The sequence below is a fragment of the Oncorhynchus gorbuscha genome, linkage group LG08 (genome assembly GCF_021184085.1).
Source record: "Oncorhynchus gorbuscha isolate QuinsamMale2020 ecotype Even-year linkage group LG08, OgorEven_v1.0, whole genome shotgun sequence".
NCBI classification, from domain to species: Eukaryota; Metazoa; Chordata; class Actinopteri; order Salmoniformes; family Salmonidae; genus Oncorhynchus; species Oncorhynchus gorbuscha.
In genome coordinates, this window is record NC_060180.1 from 35108736 (window position 1) to 35129494 (window position 20759).

The 20759-nt window shown below is 44.3% G+C and overlaps 1 protein-coding gene across 7 annotated transcripts in view; it reads right to left on the reverse strand.

Annotated features, from left to right (window-relative positions):
• The window catches only part of LOC124041538 (receptor-type tyrosine-protein phosphatase S-like), a 111577-nt gene that overhangs the window by 80840 nt on the left and 9978 nt on the right, over nucleotides 1–20759 (reverse strand). For all 7 annotated transcript variants that reach the window (XM_046359238.1, XM_046359242.1, XM_046359240.1 and 4 more), the window contains 4 exons: nucleotides 14968–15051; nucleotides 7647–7856; nucleotides 4527–4672; nucleotides 4095–4236 (listed from right to left, as the gene is read on the reverse strand). In XM_046359238.1, the coding sequence (XP_046215194.1) occupies nucleotides 4095–4236; nucleotides 4527–4577 (193 nt within the window). In that variant the 5' untranslated portion in view covers nucleotides 4578–4672; nucleotides 7647–7856; nucleotides 14968–15051. The remainder of the gene's footprint in view (nucleotides 1–4094; nucleotides 4237–4526; nucleotides 4673–7646; nucleotides 7857–14967; nucleotides 15052–20759) is intronic.

Sequence of the window (20759 nt, forward strand, 5' to 3'; positions counted from 1 at the left end):
ATGATGCACTGCCTGAACTTGCTTCCCGACTCCCAGAGCACACATTACAGTCTGTTACTTGAACTCTGTGAAGCATTTATTTGGGCTGCAATCTTATTTGGGCTGCAAACTTATCCTCTGCAGCAGAGGTAACTCTGGGTCTTTCTTTCCTGTGGTGATCCTCATGAGATCCAGTTCCATCATAGCGATTGATGGTTTTTGCGACTGCACTTGAAGAAGTTCTTTAAATATTACGGATTGACTGACCTTCATGTCTTAAAGTAATGATGGACTGTCATTTCTCTTTGCTTATTTGAGCTGTTCTCGCCATAATATGGCCTTGGTCTTACCAAATAGGGCTATCTTCTGTATACCACACCTACCTTGTCACAACACAACCGATGGGCTCAAACGCATTAAGAAGGAAATAAATTCTGCAAATTAGACTTTAACAAGGCACACCTGTTAATTGAAATGCATTCCAACTGAAGCTGACCTCATGAAGCTGGTAGAGAGAATGCCAAGAGTGTGCAAAGCTGTCATCAAGGCAAAGGGTGGCTACTTTGAAGAATCTCAAATATAAACACTTTTTTGGTTACTACATGACTCCATATGTGTTATTTCATAATGTTGATGTGTTCACTATTATGCTACAATGTAGAAAATAGTCAAAATACAGAAAAACCCTTGAATGAGTAGGTGTGTCCAAACCTTTGACTGGTAATATATATATATATATATATAAAGATTGCCTCTTGGGCCCAGCCCCTGACTCACACAATTGACCAGTAACATTGATTTATTATGCATTTTATTTTTATATTTTTATATTTTGTACTAATCAGTTACCCTATCAAGGCAGGGCCCCTCAGTTACGCACGTGGGCCCCCCTACCCCCCCATTCTGATGATTATCAGAGCGGCAGCAGCAGACTGTCAACACTCATTGACAGCAGGATCCTGAGTCCTTCTGTGGTAGGCGGTTGAAGCATATATATATATAATAATGCATTATTATTTCATTATTTAAGTCTATGGTGCAGTCAAGGTCTAGGAGACAGATTGCAAAGTATCATCAAATGTAAGTCTACACCTCTGGCCACATAAGGGGCTTAAGTTCAAATTCAAATTCAGAATATACACAGCTCTATTGAGGAAAAATAGCTTATGATTTAATGGCTCACACAAACACACTCACGCACGCAAGCACGCACACGCACTGAAGGGCTATAGGGTTTATGTAGTAATGTCCCACAGACACAGAGTGGGGGGGGTTGGGTGTGTATGTATAGTGATGACAGGCCTGTGAACAGATGGACAGGAGGCTATTCCCCAGGCTACCAGCCTTCTGCTGAATACCACAAGCCTGCCAAATCTACCCCTCCCTCCTTCACTCCTCATTTTCTTCTATACCTCCTCTCTCCAGTCCTCCTGCTGTGTCACTACTCGCCCTCCTCCCCCACTGAGTCCCCGTCCATCTTTCCCTATATCCCCTCTGTCTCTCTCCTCCCTACATCCTCCCGTATATCCCTCCCTCAATCCCTCCATCCCTCTCTTCCTCATCTTCCCTCCTGCAGAACTGGGTCCCTGTCCAAGCCCAGTTCTAATCCTCTGCTTTCCCATGTAAAAAGGAGTCGTTATCCCATCCATCCCGCTCTCTCTCTCTCCCTCCATCCCCCTCTCCTGTGTTGGGCCTAAGCCCAGTCCACAGCTCCTAGGCTTACAGCCAGGCTTTACAGCCAAACTCAGCTGCATTAGATTCACACCATCTCAGTCTGGGAACCGAACAAATTAAGTGATTATGAGAGCGAAGCTGTAGTCTAAATCACATGCTAACTGGTCCTCAACACAGCCAAATCACACTAACTCAGGCTAAAAAAGAACAGCTCCTTCTGTCCTGCTATAGAACGGTGTAAGCAGGGTGTTTGTCACGTCTTGTGTTGAGAGGGAAGGAAACAAAGGGAGAGACTGTGTGTAAGCAGTTGTGTGAGCAGGTGTGAGAATGTGTGTGCAAGATGTGTGTGCTTAAAATAGACAGTATTAGGTTTTTTTCCAATTGTAACATGCATTGGTCAATACTAAAGCCACTTTTTCAAAACGCTCCACACAGTCTGCATTACCAATGTGCATCTTGGCCAAACACTTAATATCACCTCCAAAACTCACTCAAAACCACCAAAACACTTCATACGTCTCAAAATAAGCTTGTTCGACCATAACACTGGCAAGAGTCCTCACTCAGAGAGCATACACCGTCACTCATAACACACCGACCTTGAAAACACTAACAGGGAGCATTACATGAATTATGAACTATGAACTTCTCACTGAAGTTTGAATGATTTTTCACAGACATCAGCATTTCATTGTAGAATAAAAAATACCATCTTTTCACTTTGACTGTACTGAAGTATATGTAACAAGAAGAAATCAGAAATGCAGCAATTTTCTTCAATAGCCTTTATTTATTTCTATATCTTTGCATATTGTAACGGCAGATTTCCTCCTCTTCGTCTGAAGAGGAGTAAGGATCGGACCAAGATGCGGCGTGGTAAGTGTTCATGACGATTTTAATAAGAAAAGCACTGAACACTATGAAATACAAAAACAATAAACTAATATGGGAAATAACCAAACCGAAACAGTCCCATGTGGAAGAAACACTGACACAGGAAACAAACACCAACAAACCTACAGTGAAACCCAGGCTACCTAAGTATAATTATCAGTCAGAGACAACTAACGACACCTGCCTCTGATTGAGAAGCATACTAAGCCGAACACAGAAATAGAAAAACATCGAAACGCAAAACATAGACTGCCCACCCCAACTCACGCCCTGACCAACTAAATAAAGACAAAACAAAGGAAATAAAAGGTCAGAACGTGACACATATAGTAATTTACTTGTGAAAAATAAAAAGCTGAAACAAAAAACGAATTCCTGAAATTCCAGGGCGGCAATAATAATTACAAAAAACCCATCAACAAAATGTATAGTATAATCACTCGTACTGTACAGTACTGTGGGGGTTCTAGTTCTCCCTCTCTCTTGCATTTGGTCACAAGTTCTCATCAACATCACATCTTATGTCTTCTCTGGCGATGCATCTTGGAAAGTGTCTTCTGGAATGTCTAATCCAACCCTGCCACTCTTCTCTCCCCAACAACCTGTCTTCCTTGATCCATGTTTCCAAACTAAATTATTCCGAAGCCGTCCTCTTTTGTCTGTTTGGTGACGAGACTAAATCCAGGACACTTGTAGGCTTTCAGCTGAAATTGCAATCAGCTGTGTTTGGAATGATTATATATTCTGCTGAGATTTTCTGGTTACTGCAGACATGCACGACATTTGCCATCATTCTGTTTTGAATGTGTGTTTTAACAGTTTTGGAAACAGTGTGTTAGCATTTGAAAACATGTGCTGCAAATATATAGTTTTGCAGGTGGCGGAGTACGAATGACAAAAGGGTTCATGGATTTCGGAGAATGTGGTCATTGAATGCATTTTGTGTGAAAGCAATGAAAAATGATTCACAGTTTGGTCCACATTACACTTCTGTTTCACTGACTGTAGCCACAAGGCTACTTTGACCAATGCATGTTAGCAATTGTACTGTAATGAAGATGGTCATAAAGAGGAACTCAGTCGCACACACACACAGTCCTGTTTAAATAACCTTGTGGGCACACACAATTTATAACCATTCAAAATCCTATTTTCCCTAACCCTAACCCTTATCCTAACCCTAATTTTACCCTTAACCCCAAAACCGAACTTTAACCCTAAACCTAAATCCTAATCCTAAAACGAACCGTAACTCCAAAACCTAATTCTAACCCTAATTCTACCTTAACCCTAAATCCCCTAGAAATAGCATTTGACCTTGTAGGGACTAACAAAATGTCCACAGTTGGTAAAATGTTGTTTGTTTCCTATTCTTGTGGACACACACACACACACACACACACACACACACACACACACACACACACACACACACACACACACACACACACACACACACACACACACACACACACACACACACACACACACACACACACACACACACACACACACACACACACACACACACACACACACACACTCACCTCGTATGATGGCTAGCTTGGCGGTGGTGGCCACCTCTCCCTCAGTGTTGCGGGCCACACACTCATAGACATTCTCATCTCGGGGGGCCCTGAGAGGCTGGATCCTCAGCACGGCCCCTGCTCCATCATCAAACTCTATCGTCTAGGGGAGAGGAGGAGATAGGAAACAGTCAGGAAACAGAAAGTGGAGAAACAGTTTGGAATGAGGGGGAAAACAAGAGGAGACAGAAACCAGGACAAAGAACCAGGAAGAGACAGAAACCAGGTGAGTAACCAGGAAGGAGACCAATTGGGAACGAAAGGAAAAGGCCAGTGTTCAGGGGAATAAAAACAAGGAGAGAAGAGCAGGTCCAACAAGTAACAAAACAAACCCCTAAAAATTGCTAATAGACAAATATGATCTTTACAGAGTGGAGAATGGAGTGAGCTCACCTCTATCCGTTGGGAGTTGACCTTCTTGCCTTTCTTGTTCCAGTTGACCATGGGCTTGGGGTCACCTGACGCCTGGCACACAAACGAGGCCACGCCTCCCGACACCCCAATCTGGTCTCCGGGAATCTTGGTAAACTTGGGCGCCGCTGGGATAGACAGACAATTCAAATCAATTAAAACTTTATTGTCCTCATAGGGAAATTCTGTAGCCAGGAGTCCAAGACATAATGCAGTTCAGAAAACAAACATCCATAAAGCAGATAGATAGACAGACACATCCAAATGATTAAACATTCATTTAGAATGATGGTACTAAAATTATTTTGCTTAATATTTTCCCCATGTAAATATACATGAATCATAATTGACATTTTAGCAGATGCTCTTATCCAGAGCAACTTACAGCAGTAAGTGCATACATTTTTATACTTGGTCCCCTGTGGGAATTGAACCCACAACCCTGGCATTGCAAACACAATTCTCTACCAACTGATCTACCCAAAGATAGACAGCTCTCTCTCAAGAGATGCTAACTAGCCCAAAGCCGTGGACAGGAAGAGAGATACATGACATCACTGAGTCGTGATGGACATGGTGATTGGCCGCTAAGTACAGTTCACTTCCTGGCTATCATTTAGAGGACATGACCAAGGACTTCCTGTGTGTCATCTATAAAAGATGTGCTTCAGCTTCACAGGAGAAGGTTTTTTCACTACCCTGGGGCACGCTACTCCACTATGCAGCACAGATTGTGAGAATACATGGGTGGGTGCTACACGGGTGTATGAAAAGGTGTCGTGGAAATTCACAGCAGATAATTGGCTTTAATGTATTAATATCACACATACCCTTTTCAGCCTCTGCAGTAAATCACAATGAAACAAGGAGACCATTTTGAGTACAAGGATTTAGGGATTTAATTAGTACGTACATTTGGCTTTTAATTTATACTTTTTATATGTCTAAAGTCCAGTTCTAACAGACAAGACAGTTTTATGCAGTTTTAGAACACAGTGTGCTTGATCTGAACGGTCTAGTTTTAGAACGTGTCATGTCGGCTGCTAGAGTTTCCGAAATGCAGTAATGCTTATTACTAACAGCAAATACAAATCTATTTCAGGCACAAAAATTCCATAATCTTGTCAAGCTACTTCATACACTTTTCTCTCCTCTCTCTCGCACACGGTCTCATACTGTCCCTCCCTCCCTATGTCTCTCTGCCCATCTTAGAATGTCAGACTCTTCTTCGGCAAGCCCAGAGTTCTATCCCTCTGTGTCTGTTACCATGGCAGCCAGCTTAACTCCTCCTCAGTGACGGAATCAGTTCTATCCATCAGGGCAAAGCCGGCCTGACCCTCACCATAACAACCTCCCTTCCTCCCTCTCTTACCGCTCTCCGACCTCTGTCTGTCACTCTATCACTGGGCCAGATCCCTCCTGTGTTGATTCAGTTCTACAATAGAGTTGCAGAGCAGCTGAAGAAGAAAGAAACACTGCAATAACTCCCCCAAAATCACTGAGAGACGGAAAAGCTCTCTGGCTTTACTCCCTCCCCTGCTAACTTCACACTTCAGTGAGTACCAGTCACACAGCAGCCAGCCCACCTCTGAGCTGTGAGGTAAAGTGCCTGAGCAGAAACCGAGAGAAACCTCAACAATACTTTTCGGGGGAAAAAACGGAGTATTATTGGAGCCTTTTTACCATACACGTCACACACTCTGTCAGTTGTGAAGTGTTGCACTCGGGAACAGGCAGTACTTTGGGGAGCTGTGTTAGAGGGTTGATTTCACATTCAACATTGGTTTACATTTCTGCACTGTCACTTTCAAAGACATTATTGTGCTATTCCCGCTGCACACTAGAACCAATTCCAATTACATGGGTGCAACTACCGGCCTCCAGCTGCATTCTGTTCTGGTTAGAGCCTTTGGTTCTGATTCAAACAAGACATACATATTGGTTTTCCTTTCATGAAAAATTCCCCCGAATTTGGTGAGGATAGTCAAGAATGCGATCCGTCCCTTTAAAGGCTGAGTAGCCTTGACTCCTTGACTCCTTGACTCCCTGGCTGCCAGTGGGATATAATGATAGACTTCGGACTTACATATATCTGGTCATAATGAAACACCACATGGCTATGATTATCTAATAGCAGTGCTGGGAAAGTATAATGTGCACATGTGCGTCAGTAGGTAGCAAGTGGGTGTCATGATACTATAAACAAGTCTGTCCAGATCGATCACTCAGGCTCACTGTAAATCCATACCAATTACAGAAGTGGCCTATAATTAGGGTCCAGAGTTTTACCCTGGTCAGGTTACATGGTCAAGAAAAACGCAAGGTCCTAACCACCAACCAAAACAAATATTAACACGGGCACTCCATCAGTGTAAGAAATGGTGGTTCAGACTGCTCTTTTTGGGATGCTATTTTCTTTGAGTCACAGAGCAACACTTCGCAGTAATACCTCTGGGTAACACACTGTCCTTAAAATGTTGAACTGTAAGACATATCAAGGCATGCTTTCATACAGTAGCCGCAATGTGATGACTAACTATAGGCTGACTTCCCCTCACTGCTCATCAGTGTCAAAAAACCATTCATGCTCTTCAGTGCCACATACTTCCGTAGCGTTTCCTGTGCTGCAGTGTTAAAATGAGATGTGTTCTCTGTTCACCTGTCTGACTGTCGATCCATAAGACAAGACATCTGTTGGCATGCTTTGATGAAGGTGACAATCGGATAAGCGCTGACGTGTGTGTGTGTGCTGCTTATTGGTGTAATAAAACCACCACGGCCCTGACAGATCTTGTTAAATACCCATCACCGCAGAAACAGACAGGCAGACACACCTTCACCGGTCCACCTCCAGCCCAACACCACGTCACCACTCACTGCAGATAGCATTGACCAACACAACTCACTGTTACAGACGCTTGTCAGCATAGAGGGAGAGAGAGGGATAGAGAGAGGGTGAGGTAGAGAGATAGGATGCATCGGCGGCCATGCAGAAACACGGACAAACCTACACATAAACAAATCGACCAATTGGAGAACATACCATACAGACACATGAACTAACACACCCACACAAACATAAATCTGCAGTGTGTTACTTACCTAAGGCGTCAGAGAGGTTAGGCAGGGAAGTGAGCACCAGCAGCAGTGGCAGCAGAAAAGGGGGGGTAGAGGCAGAGGCAGTACCCAGGGCGAGGCACCCTGGACTGGGCTATGGTTCCACCAGGACTGGGGGGAACCATGGTACCTCCGGCGACTGGGGATGGAGGTGGGGGATGGGGGGGGGGGATTCACTCAACAGGGCTTGGCACTCTGTGGAAAAACAAACAAACCCATAAAAACAAATGTGTTCAAATAAATACGAGGGAGAGAATATCCTTTTGAAGAACATTAAACCGAGTCGATGATCACACCGGATTTGGTCAGTTGAATAAAAAAACACTTTTGACTTTGGATTGACAGGTCGAGCGAGCCTCTGCTTGTGTATACAGTAAACACCCATAAATAAAAGGAAGATGTTGAGCCCAGTACAGACATTATCCTCAGTCTATCCACCCACTGTCCTTCAAGCCTTTCTACTGACACAGTCTTTCCTCACTGGCCACAAACATACATACAAACCGCACATAAAACTCGAATATGGAAACACTCAAGCAAAGATGATATTGAAGCAGAAGGGGTGTTTATGCCATCCCGGCACCGTGCAATATTCAATAAGAGTGTAATATCTATAATGTTAGATGGCGAAGGCCCCCTATAGTAGATGTCCTGTGGGTAATCCTAGTCCAACCAGGGGGATCAGGCCTGACTCTTCTTTGCCTGGGGGGGAATTTTTTTATCCCTGACAGGAGAGGAGATATTCAGCCGAGCTCTGCAGAAGCTCCCGTTCCAGGAGTCGATAACTCCTCCAGTCGCATCGATCCCTCCCTCTTTCCTTCTCTACCTCTATTCCTACCTCACCCCCCCCCAGTGTGGGAACGCAGGTGTGAAACCAAATGAGACAGGCCTCTTTGTTCCATCCTGTTCAGAACGGATGGAAGACACACAGAGACACAGATAAAAGTGCGCACATACTTATAGATACATACAGATTAGAGGAACACACGTTTACAAGGATGTTGACAAGCGAGTGCACACACATCCTACACGTCCCACAGTTATCTACAGTTTCCCAGATCCAGTGAAAGTGTTGAACATGGTTCCCTAATACAGGGACTTTCTACCATTTCCGGTCGAGAGTTCCATATTAAAACGTATATGGAATTCTCTAGCTCTTATCTGACACGCTTAAAGGCATTGGAGTCTGGCTCTTTAACCCGCCCGAGCTCTAAGTATAACCGGTCTATAAACATATCTGCCCATCTGACATATATTTCATGGAGCGCTTACTTCCCTCCTTCCCCCTCTCTCTTATCTAGGCTTGGAGAGACGTTCCTAACAGATAGGGAATCGAAGAGCTTTCAGGATCTATTTTTCAATTCAATAACCTAATAGCTACAACCTAACCAGAGATCGTCCAAGTGCCATTCCATCCAGCACGATGAAGTCTCCTCTTAAAGAAACTCAATTTGTTAGCTAGCATCATCAGCATGATGCAACGGATGATAAGAAGCATGTGGGTCCTGTTGAACTGGGCTGACTCAGTAGGGTAACATTGTAAAAGGGTTGAAGAAAGTCAATGGGATACATTTCCTTTTTGGAAATCGCTCGTTCCCACTATGGCGACTTGATCCTGATCTAATTCAATCTTTAGTGGTCGGTCACTCGAATCAAGCCCCTGTTCTGGTCTACCCTTCTCTCATCTCAATCCCTCATCTCACACCTGTCTACTTCTATATCCCCCTTACCCGTCCAACCCATCACCTGTCTCACCCCCCCCAACCGTCTCTACCCATCACCCCATCTTGTTCTCCCCGGCTCCGCCTTCCCTGTCCCCTGTCTCTTCCTCCCCATCTCCTACTATTGTATTTAACTGGACATCTACGTGAACCTTTGATCCCTGATTTCCCCACAAGGCTCCCCTGTCTCACCCCTCCCACCCTGTCTCACCCCCCCTCCAAACCCCCTCCACCTCCCTGTCTCCCCCATCTCGCCCTCCCTCTTGTATTTAACCTGCTATCAAAACCTTTGATCCTTCTCCTTCCTCCACATGACCTGTTCCCCAGCTGCACCGGCTGCCCGGCTGTGGTCCATAAACACAGTTAAACAAACGGGCTTACTGTGAGTCTGGGAATGGAGAAAACAGTCCCATCTACATACTGTAGTGCAGGCCTTGCCAGGAGCGGTCGTAACAGTTGTTAATGCCGTAAAACTAATCTCATCTCTACTACCCCTGCATTGACCCTGTTGGCTGGGAAACAATGTCAGATTTGCCTCTGGGTTCTTATGTTCAGCCTTGGCACACGTCCCTTACTGTACTGTACCTACAGAGAGCATATACTATTAGCATACATCACATCTACAGGGTGTTTGGAGCAGGGCCATATACAGAGCCTTCGGAAAGTATTCAGACCCCTTCCCTTTTCCCGCATTTTCTAACATTACAGCCTTATTGTAAAATGGATTAAATACATTTTAAAAACTCAGCAATTTACACACAATACTCCATAACGACAAAGCGAAAAAAGGTTTTTGAGAACATTTACAAAAGTATTCAAAATAAAAAACATAAATACCTAAGTATTCAGACCCTTTTGCCATGAGACTCGAAATTCAGCTCAGATGCATCCTGTTTCCATTGATCGTCCTTGAGATGTCCACCTGTGTTAAAATCAATTGTTTGGACAGTATTTGGAAAGGCAGACACCTGTCTATATCAGGTCCCACAGTTGAAAGTGCATGTCAGAGCAAAAACCAAGCCATGAGGTCGAAGGAAATGTCTGTAGATCTGGGGAAAGGTACCAAATAATTTCTGCCGCTATGAAGGTCCACAAGAACACAGTGGCCTCTATACTTCTTAAATGGAAGAAGCTTGGAACCACCAAGACTCTTCCTAGAGCTTGCAGCCCGGCCAAACTGAGCAATCAGAACAGAACAGTCTTGGTCAGGGAGGTGACCAAGCACCAGATGGTCACTGTGACAGAGCTCTAGAGTTCCTCTGTGGAGATGGGAGAACTTCCCAGAAGGACAACCATCACTGCAGCACTCCACCAATCAGGCGTTTATGGTAGAGTGGCCAGATGGAAGCCACTCCTGAGTAAAAGGCACATGACAGCCCGCTCCGAGTTTGCCAAAAGGCACCTAAAGCCTCTCAGACCATGGGAAACAAGATTATCTGGTCTGATGAATTCAAGATTGAACTCTTTGGCGTGAATGCCAAAAGTCCCGTCTGTAGCACCATCCCTACGGTGAAGCATGGTGGTGGCAGAATCATGCTGTGGGGATGGTTTTCAGAGTTAGGGACTGGGAGACTAGTCAGGATCGAGGCAAAGATGAACGGAGCAAAGTACAGAGAGATCCTTGATGAAACCTTGCTCCAGAGCTCTCAGGACCTCAGACTGGGGCGAATGTTCACCTTCCAACAGGACAACGACTCTAAGCACACAGCCAAGACAATGCAGAAGTGGCTTCGGGACAAGTCTCTGAATGTCCTTGAGTGGCCCAGCCAGAGCCCGGACATGAATCCGATCGAACATATCTGGAGACACATGAAAATAGCTGTGCAGCAATGCTCCCCATTCAACCTGACAGAGCTTGAGAGGATCTGCAGAGGAGAATGGGAGAAACTGCCCAAATACAGGTGTGCCAAGCTTGTAGCGTCATACCCAAGAAGACTTGAGGCTACCAAAGGTGCTTCAACAAAGTACTGAGTAACGGGTCTGAATACTTATGTAAATTTAATATTTCTGGTTTTTTTTTAACATAAATTAGCAAAATATTCTAAAAACATGTTTTTGCTTTTTCATTAAGGGGTATTGTGTGTAGATTGATGAGGGAACAAATAGTTAATCAATTTTAGAATAAGGCTGTAACATAATAAAAGGTGAAAAAAGTCAAGGAATTTGACCTCCAACGTCGTTTTGGCAGTGTGTCCAACCGGCCTCACAACCACTGCACCTCCACATCCGGCTTCTTCACCTGCAGGATCGTCTGAGACCAGTCACCAGTCACCCAGAAACTGAGGACTATTTCTGTCTGTAATAAAGCCCTTTGTGAGGGAAAACTCATTTTGATTGACTGGGCCTGGACAGTGGGTGGGCCTGGCTCCCAAGTGGGTGGGCCCCTGCCCGTCATGTGAAATCCATAGATTAGGGCCTAATTCATTAATAAAAATGTCCTTATTTCCTTATATGAACTGTAACTCAGTAAAATTGCTTACATGATTGCATGCTCTGTTCATATTTCTGTTCAGTATATACAGTCTGTCTACTGCAGAGGGACAAGACAAAGCCATGAGAAAACAAGTTTTGATCAGTCACGGGGAAAAGAACTTTGAAAAGAAATGGCCTCCCAATTTGAAAATAAACAGGAGAACAAGCAATGAAAGAGTTATATTGCATTAATTGTTGCATTAATTATATTGCGAAATTGTCAATACGATATGATATATAGTCAAAAATAATTTCCCGATATGTAATTGTATAGATTTTTTCCCCCCATCATTAGTGTTGGTGCACATGCGTGTCTGCATGTGTACAGTCATGGCCAAAAGTTTTGAGAATGACACAAATATATATTTTCACAAAGTTTGCTGCTTCAGTGTCTTCAGATATTTTTGTCAGATGTTACAATGGAATACTGAAGTATAATTACAAGCATTTCATAAGTGTCAAAGGCTTTTATTGACAATTACATGAAGTTGATGCAAAGAGTAAATACTTGCAGTGTTGACCCTTCTTTTTCAAGACCTCTGCAATCTGCCCTGGCATGCTGTCAATGATCTTCTGGGCCACATCCTGACTGATGGCAGCCCATTCTTGTATAATCAATGATTGGAGTTTGTCAGAATTTGTGAGTTTTTGTTTGTCCACCTGCCTCTTGAGGATTGACCACAAGTGTTAAATAACCTGTGTTAACGAACCTCCAGACGAGCTTCAATGCCATACAACTCTCCTTCTGTGGCCTCCAACTGCTCTTTAATGCAAGTAAAACGAAATGCATGCTATTCAATCGATCACTGCCCGCACCTGCCTGCCCGTCTAGCATCACTACTCTGGACGGCTCTGACATAGAATACGTGGACAACTACAAATACCTAGGTATCTGGTTAGACTGCAAACTCTCCTTCCAGACTCACATTAAGCATCTCCAATCCAAAATTAAATCTAGAATCGGCTTCCTATATCACAACAAAGCATCCTTCACTCATGCTGCCAAACGTACCCTCGTAAAACTGACCATCTTACCGATCCTCAACTTCGGCGATGTCATCTATAAAATGGCCTCCAACACTCTACTCAACAAATTGGATGCAGTCTATCACAGTGCCATCCGTTTTGTCACCAAAGCCCCATATGCTACCCACCACTGCGACCTGTACGCTCTCGTTGGTTGGCCCTCGCTTCATACTTGTCGCCAAATCTACTGGCTACAGGTTATCTACAAGTCTCTGCTAGGTAAAGCCCCGACTTATCTCAGCTCACTGGTCACCATAGCAGCACCCACTCGTAGCACGCGCTCCAGCAGGTATATCTCACTGGTCACCCCCAAAGCCAAATCCTCCTTTGGTCGCCTCTCCTTCCAGTTCTCTATTGCCAATGACTGGAACGAACTGCAAAAATCACTGAAGCTGGAGACTCATATCTCCCTCACTAGCTTTAAGCACCAGCTGTCAGAGCAGCTCACAGATCACTGCACCTGTACATAGCCCATCTGTAAACAGCCCATCTATCTACCTCATCCCCATACAGTATTTATTTATTTATCTTGCCCCTTTGCACCCCAGTATCTCTACTTGCACATTAATCTTCTGCACATCTACCATTCCAGTGTTTAATTGCCATATTGCAATTACTTCTCCACCATGGCCTATTTATTGCCTTAACTCCCTTATCTTACCTCATTTGCACTCACTGTATATAGACTTTTTTTGTATATAGACTTTTTTTCTACTGTATTATTGACTGTATGTTTTGTTTATTCCTTGTGTAACTCTGTGTTGTTGAATGTGTCGAATTGCTATGCTTTATCTTGGCCAGGTCACAGTTGTAAATGAGAACTTACTCAACTAGCCTACCTGGTTAAATAAAGGTGAAATAAATAAAAAAGTTCTCAATGGGATTAAGGTCTCGGGAGTTTCCTGGCCATGGACCCAAAATATCGATTTTTTTGTTCCCCGAGCCACTTAGTTATCACTTTTGCCTTATGGCAAGGTGCTCCATCATGCTGGAAAGGCATTGTTCGTCACCAAACTGTTCCTGGATGGTTGGGAGAAGTTGCTCTCTGAGGATGTGTTGGCATCATTCTTTATTTATGGCTGTGTTCTTAGGCAATATTGTGAGTGAGCCCACTGCCTTGGTTGAGAATCAACCCCACACATGAATGGTCTCAGGATGCTTTACTGTTGGCATGACACAGGACTGATGGTAGCGCTCACCTTGTCTTCTCCGGATAAGTTTTTTCCCGGATGCCCCTAACAATCGGAAAGGGGATTCATCAGAGAAAATGACTTTACCCCAGTCCTCAGCAGTCCAAATCCTGTACCTTTTGCAGAATATCAGTCGGTCCCTGATGTTTTTCCCAGAGAGAAGTGGCTTCTTTGCTGCCCTTCTTGACACCAGGCCATCCTCCAAAGGTCTTCGCCTCACTGTGAGTGCAGATGCACTCACACCTGCCTGCTGCCATCCCTGAGCAAGCTCTGTACTGGTGGTGCCCTGATCCCACAGCTGAAACAACTTTAGGAGACGGTCCTGGCACTTGCTGGACTTTCTTGGGCGCACTGAAGCCTTCTTCACAGCAATTGAACCGCTCTCCTTGAAGTTCTTGATGATCTGATAAATGGTTGATTTAGGTGCAATCTTACTGGCAATATCCTTGCCTGTGAAGCCCTTTTTGTGCAAAGCAATGATGACGGCACGTGTTTCCTTGCAGGTAACCATGATTGACAGAGAAAGAACAATGATTCCGAGCACCATCCTCCTTTTGAAGCTTCCAATCTGTTATTCGAACTGAATCAGCATGACAGAGTGATCTCCAACCTTGTCCTCGTCAACACTCACACCTGTGTTAACGAGAGAATCACTGACATGATGTCCTTTTATGGCAGGGCTGAAATCCAGTGGAAATGTTTTTTGGGGGATTCAGTTCATTTGCATAGCAAAGAGGGACTTTGTAATTAATTGCAATTCATCTGATCACTCTTCATAACATTCTGGAGTATATGCAAATTGCCATCATACAAACTGAGGCAGCAGACTTTGTGAAAATTAATATTTGTATCATTCTCCAAACTTTTGGCCACGACTGTATGTGTGTGAGTCCTTACCTCTGTGTGTTTTCTACAGCCCTGACTGAGGCTGAGGCATCATGGCCTGCTCTGTGGAATCCTCAGTGTGACCATCCAGCGGACCTGCAACAACACAGGAAGGAGGGAATGAGTCAACATGACCTGCGGGTATGTGTGACTACACAACGACACACAGTAAAGCATCCTGAGACCATTCATGTGTGGGGTTGATTCTCAGTCAGACAGACACATTCACGCATGCATGCACACACACACGAACACATGCACACACAGAGACACCACCCCCCCACACATGCACGCACACACACACACACGAACACATGCACACACAGCGACACCCACCCCCACCACGCACGCCACGCACACACAGACAGACAGACAGACAGACAGACAGACAGACAGACAGACAGACAGACAGACAGACAGACAGACAGACAGACAGACAGACAGACAGACAGACAGACAGACAGACAGACAGACAGACAGACAGACAGACAGACAGACAGACAGACAGACAGACAGACAGACAGACAGACAGACAGACAGACAGACAGACGCAGCCTTTGTATGAGACCCACCCCGGTTAGGGTTAAGTTATCTTCAGTTTGCCAGACATGGAGTATACCTCGTGGGGAATCTAAAGAGCAAATCAAGGGAAATTACTCTATTATGATTCTAAGCATCAACACATTGAACTGAGGAAAACAACCCTTTCCCGTTCCACTGTGGGTGAGATAACATGTTTTGTTTTTATCACCTCCCCTTCCCTCTTACCCAGCATGCTTTTCACCACAGTCGGGCTGAGGCAGCCTCTACGGGCCCTGTCTCCATGACAACAAAGCAGCCAGTGAGATCTGAGATCACAGGCAGGATCTGTTTCCTTGGGCAGGTTTACAGCCCATCAGTAGCTGGGAGACAGCTAGCTAAAGCAGTTAATAGCTACAGGATAGTCTCTTTAGACCAATACAGTTGAACAGATTTCTGAGTTTAGTGACAGAATATAAGGATACACAAAACCACACACATACAGTAGTATGCATGCACACACACACACTGTTGGACGGTGCTTCGCTTCCATTAGAGATTTTATATTGTAGTATGTATACAGTACACATATTGTGAAACTATTCATATACACACATGTATAGTTCCATACAATACAAATCATTTTTAGCACAGGAAATGTGTATTTGTGGGCTATAGAATCTCCTGTGGTGGTGGAGCAGACTGTTGGAGCAGCACGATCTACATGACCCAAGACCCTGTTGGCAAAGAGACAGTCATTCATGCATGCACGCATGCACACACACACACACACACACACACACACACACACACACACACACACACACACACACACACACACACACACACACACACACACACACACACACACACACACACACACACACACACACACACACACACACACACACACACACACACACACACACACACACACACGGATACACACACACACACGGATACACACACATACAAACACACATACACACACACTAACACACAAATGCGCACAAGCAGGCAGGCACGCACGCACACACACACCCACACCACACACACACATGCAAAGCACAACATTCACTTTCTCTCTCCCTAATACACACACACACACAAACACACAGAGAGAGGAGGAGCCAGGAATGAGAGTGGCGCAGGATGAGGTACGGCTTACGGCAGGCGGGGTGCTGCTGCATCGGCCTCGGTTACGTTTTCAGCAGGAGAGCTGCTGTCTTTATGTTCCTGTGATCCCCACTTCACAAGTCATCCAAGCTCTTTCTGACAAAACGACATAACCGCCAGTCTCCTAGTACCAGCACTGTTCACTTTGCTGCATATCAATGAAGCTACAGACCAGGGTGCCTGAACAAAGCGTCTATATTAAGGTTTTTTCCCACTGAGTTATATAGCAGTATTTAGAAATCCGAAGTATTAGCTATTCCCACTGGCAATAACATATTCGTTAGACGAACTAATACCAGTTCCTACAGGAAGGAATGTTTGGGAACGAGGAACGTTATCAACCTCAAACATTCGGAACCAGAAGCCGTCAAGAGATTACCCCATTTACTCATGTTAAGCTACGAGCCAGGATGAGTGATCCTCAAATCATACTTCCGAGAATGAATATGAGAAAAAAAACAAGTTCCCCCACAACCATAGGGAACGTAAGCTTGGCTTGTGGTGGATGCTGCATTTAGTGATCGTCCCTCCCTGGGGTTTGGTGAGGCGGAATGGGCATTGTAGGGCTTAGAACGACTGTGTGTTATGCTTCCTGAGTGACTTTGTGTGTGTGCATGTGTGTGTGTGCAAGTGTGCGTGCAGGCGTGTATGCTGTACGCCTCGTTTTTCTTCAACCAATTTCAGAATTCGATTTCCTGTCAACCACTTAAGTAACCATAACAGGAGCCTTTAGACCTCCCTGCCTGAGGCTGAGCTCAGCAGTGGCTGTAGCCGTGGTGTCAAAAACGGTATAAACTGTACTCTCTTGGCTGCATTCTCAAGGTATACTCATAGTACCTGTACATGCCTCCTCTTATTGCCCCGTGAAAGAGGGACTCAAACCAGGGACCTTATCCATATCAGACCCAAACATCCCACACAAACCCACCAAAGGGTTTAACCTGATTTGCATAGGTGGTGTAGTCAAGTGCTTAGTGCAGCGATGTGGTCACTGGTCATAATACCTCTAAAGGAGTGGTGTACTGTACTGTACTGTACTGTACTGTACTGTACTGTACTGTACTGTACTGTACTGTACTGTACTGTACTGTACTGTACTGTACTGTACTGTACTGTAAGCCTACTCAGCTAAAAGGGGACACAGAAGAACAAGTGACATCTGCTCATTGACCGTGTGTGCCCTCAGAATGAAGCGAACAGATGGACTGGCAGGAAAACTTAGCACCAAATGGTATTAAAGTACATATAGGCCGGATTACAAGAGCGGAAGGGAAACAATTTATTCACACGCAACCAGGCCTTATATGCAGAATAGGCAAAAACCACAATATGGCTGTTCAATTGAAGTGGTGGCCTTATGGTAGACTGTAGCATATAATGCGGATTGGATACATATGACTTTCCAATCAAACGGATTGGTCCAGAATATGATGGTGACCTTGTGATGTCTGTTACCATGGTAACCTAGGTTTGGTCAATCCCAGATTATCCCCTTTTAACCTGTTAACATCCCAGTGAAGAGGGAAGATGATATGCTGTTAGGAGTACAGATTTTAGGATGAATGAGATAAGTTATTGCACTCAAAATGATCCCAGATAGAGGTTAGCTGCTGGTGCCTTTTAGGTCAAGGCTCACAACGGGGTTAGTCAGTCCTTGGTAAAAAAGAAAATATATATATATCTACGGTGCCTTGCATTGTATTCATCCCACTTGGCGTTTTTCCTATTTTGTTGCATTACAACCTGTCATTTAAAAGTATTTTTTATTTGGATTTCATGTAATGGACATACACAAAATAGTCCAAATTGGTGAAGTGAAATGAAAAAAATCTTTAAAATAAATAGAAAACGGAGAAGTGATGCGTGTATATGTATTCCCTTTGCTACGAAGCCCCTAAATAAGATCTGGTGCAACCAAATTACCTCCAGAAGTCACATCATCTGTTAAATAATGTCAACCTGTGTGCAATCTAAGTGTCACATCCTCTGTCACATGAGCTCAGTATATATACACCTGTTCTGAAAGGCCCCAGAGTCTGCAACACCACTAAGCAAGGGGCACCATCGAGCAAGTGGTACCATGAAGACCAAGGAGCTCTCCAAACAGGTCAGGGACAAAGTTGTGGAGAAGTACAGATCAGGGTTGGGTTATAAAAAAATATCCAAAACTTTGAACATCCCACGGAGCACTATTAAATCCATTATTAAAAAATGGAAAGAATATGGCACCACAACAAACCTGCCAACAGAGGGCCGCCCACCAAAACTCACAGACCAGCCAAAGAGGGCATTAATCAGAGAGGCAACAAAGAGACCAAAGATAACCCTGAAGGAGCTGCAAAGCTCCACAGCGGAGATTGGAGTATCTGTCCACAGAGCTGGGCATTATGGAAGAGTGGCCAGAAAAAAGCCATTGCTTAAAGAAGAAAATAAGCAAACACGTTTCATGTTAACCAAAAGGCATGTGGGAGACTCCCCAAACATTTGGAAGAAGGTACTCTGGTCAGATGAGACAAAAATGTCGCTTTTTAGACATCAAGGAAAACGCTGTCTGGCGCAAACCCAACACCACTCTTCATTCCCATGAAGCATGGTGGTGACAGCATCATGCTGTGGGGATGTTTTTCATAGACAGGGCCTGGGAAACTGGTCAGAATTGAAGGAATGATGGATTGTGCTAAATACAGGGAAATTCTTGAGGGAAACCTGTTTCAGTCTTCCAGAGATTCGAGAACCCATCCAACTTGACCCATCCAACTTGGGACGGCGGTTCACCTTCCAGCAGGACAATGACCCTAAGCATACCGCTAAAGCAACACTCGAGTGGTTTAAGGGGAAACATGTAAATGTCTTGGAATTGCCTAGTCAAAGCTCAGACCTCAATCCAATTGAGAAACTGTGGTATGACTTAAAGATTGCTGTGCACCAGCGGAACCCATCCAACTCGAGGGAGCTGGAGCAGTTTTGCCTTGAAGAATGGGCAAAAATCCCAGTGGCTAGATGTGCCAAGCGTATAGAGACATACCCCAAGAGACTTGCAGCTGTAATTGCTGCAAAAGGTGGCTCTACAAAGTATTGGCTTTGGGGGTGAATAGTTATGCATGCTCAAGTTTTCAGTTTTTTTGTCTTAATTCTTGTTTGTTACGCCCAACAAAATATTTTGCATCTTCAAAGTGGTAGGCACGTTGTGTAAATCAAATGATACAAATCCCCACAAAGTCTATTTTAATTCCAGGTTGTAAGGTGAACAAAATAGGAAAAATTTGAAGGGGGGTGAATACTTTAACAAGCCACTGTATATACAGTATATACAGTATAAACACACTGCTGTTGGCTTGGTGGGTGGCCAAAAACTCCCATTAGCTTTAGGTGGGCCACACCGGAAAAAGGTTCGGGAACCATTGCTGTTTTCAACATGCTTAACAGAAATGGACCTGAAATGTTATCATAATTGTAAAGAGAAGTTTCTAACCATATACAGCTGTGCATGAACAATAATCATTATCACAACATTCACATTCACACATAGGCGTATCCATACACACAAACCGAACACACACGCCCACACTAAAACACACTCTCACCGACAGAGGGAGATTATGCTAATTCCTGTGACTAAACATCACTTTCTTGGGGGATAAACAGCTTTAACAGAGAGAAACAGGCAAATCTCCCCTACCGACAACCAGAGACACACTTCAGTCCTGTCATCCTCTACATCCCTGCGATCTCTATCACTAAAACAGGCCCTTGGTCTGTCTAACTCTGTCTGTCTGTTCATTGGCTCATTAAGCAGCCTGATGGCTGAGACCTTGTCAGCTCGTGGGTCAATTACCATATCTGAGCCTGCCAGATACCTCCATACAAGCTGGGTGCAGTAGCTACAGTGCCTACTGTATGTTCTGCATATCTAACTACATGCAACTCATGCAGATTATCACTTAGTATGCAGTATTCCTACTGCCAGAAACCTGGATCCATGCTGGAGGCAGCACAGTACACGGAGCACCATTAAATAAAATACAGTATGTACTACATACTGTATTCTAGATAAGGACTGGCTACATGCAGTTCATGTGGATGCTGATCTGTTTGACAGTACTCCTACT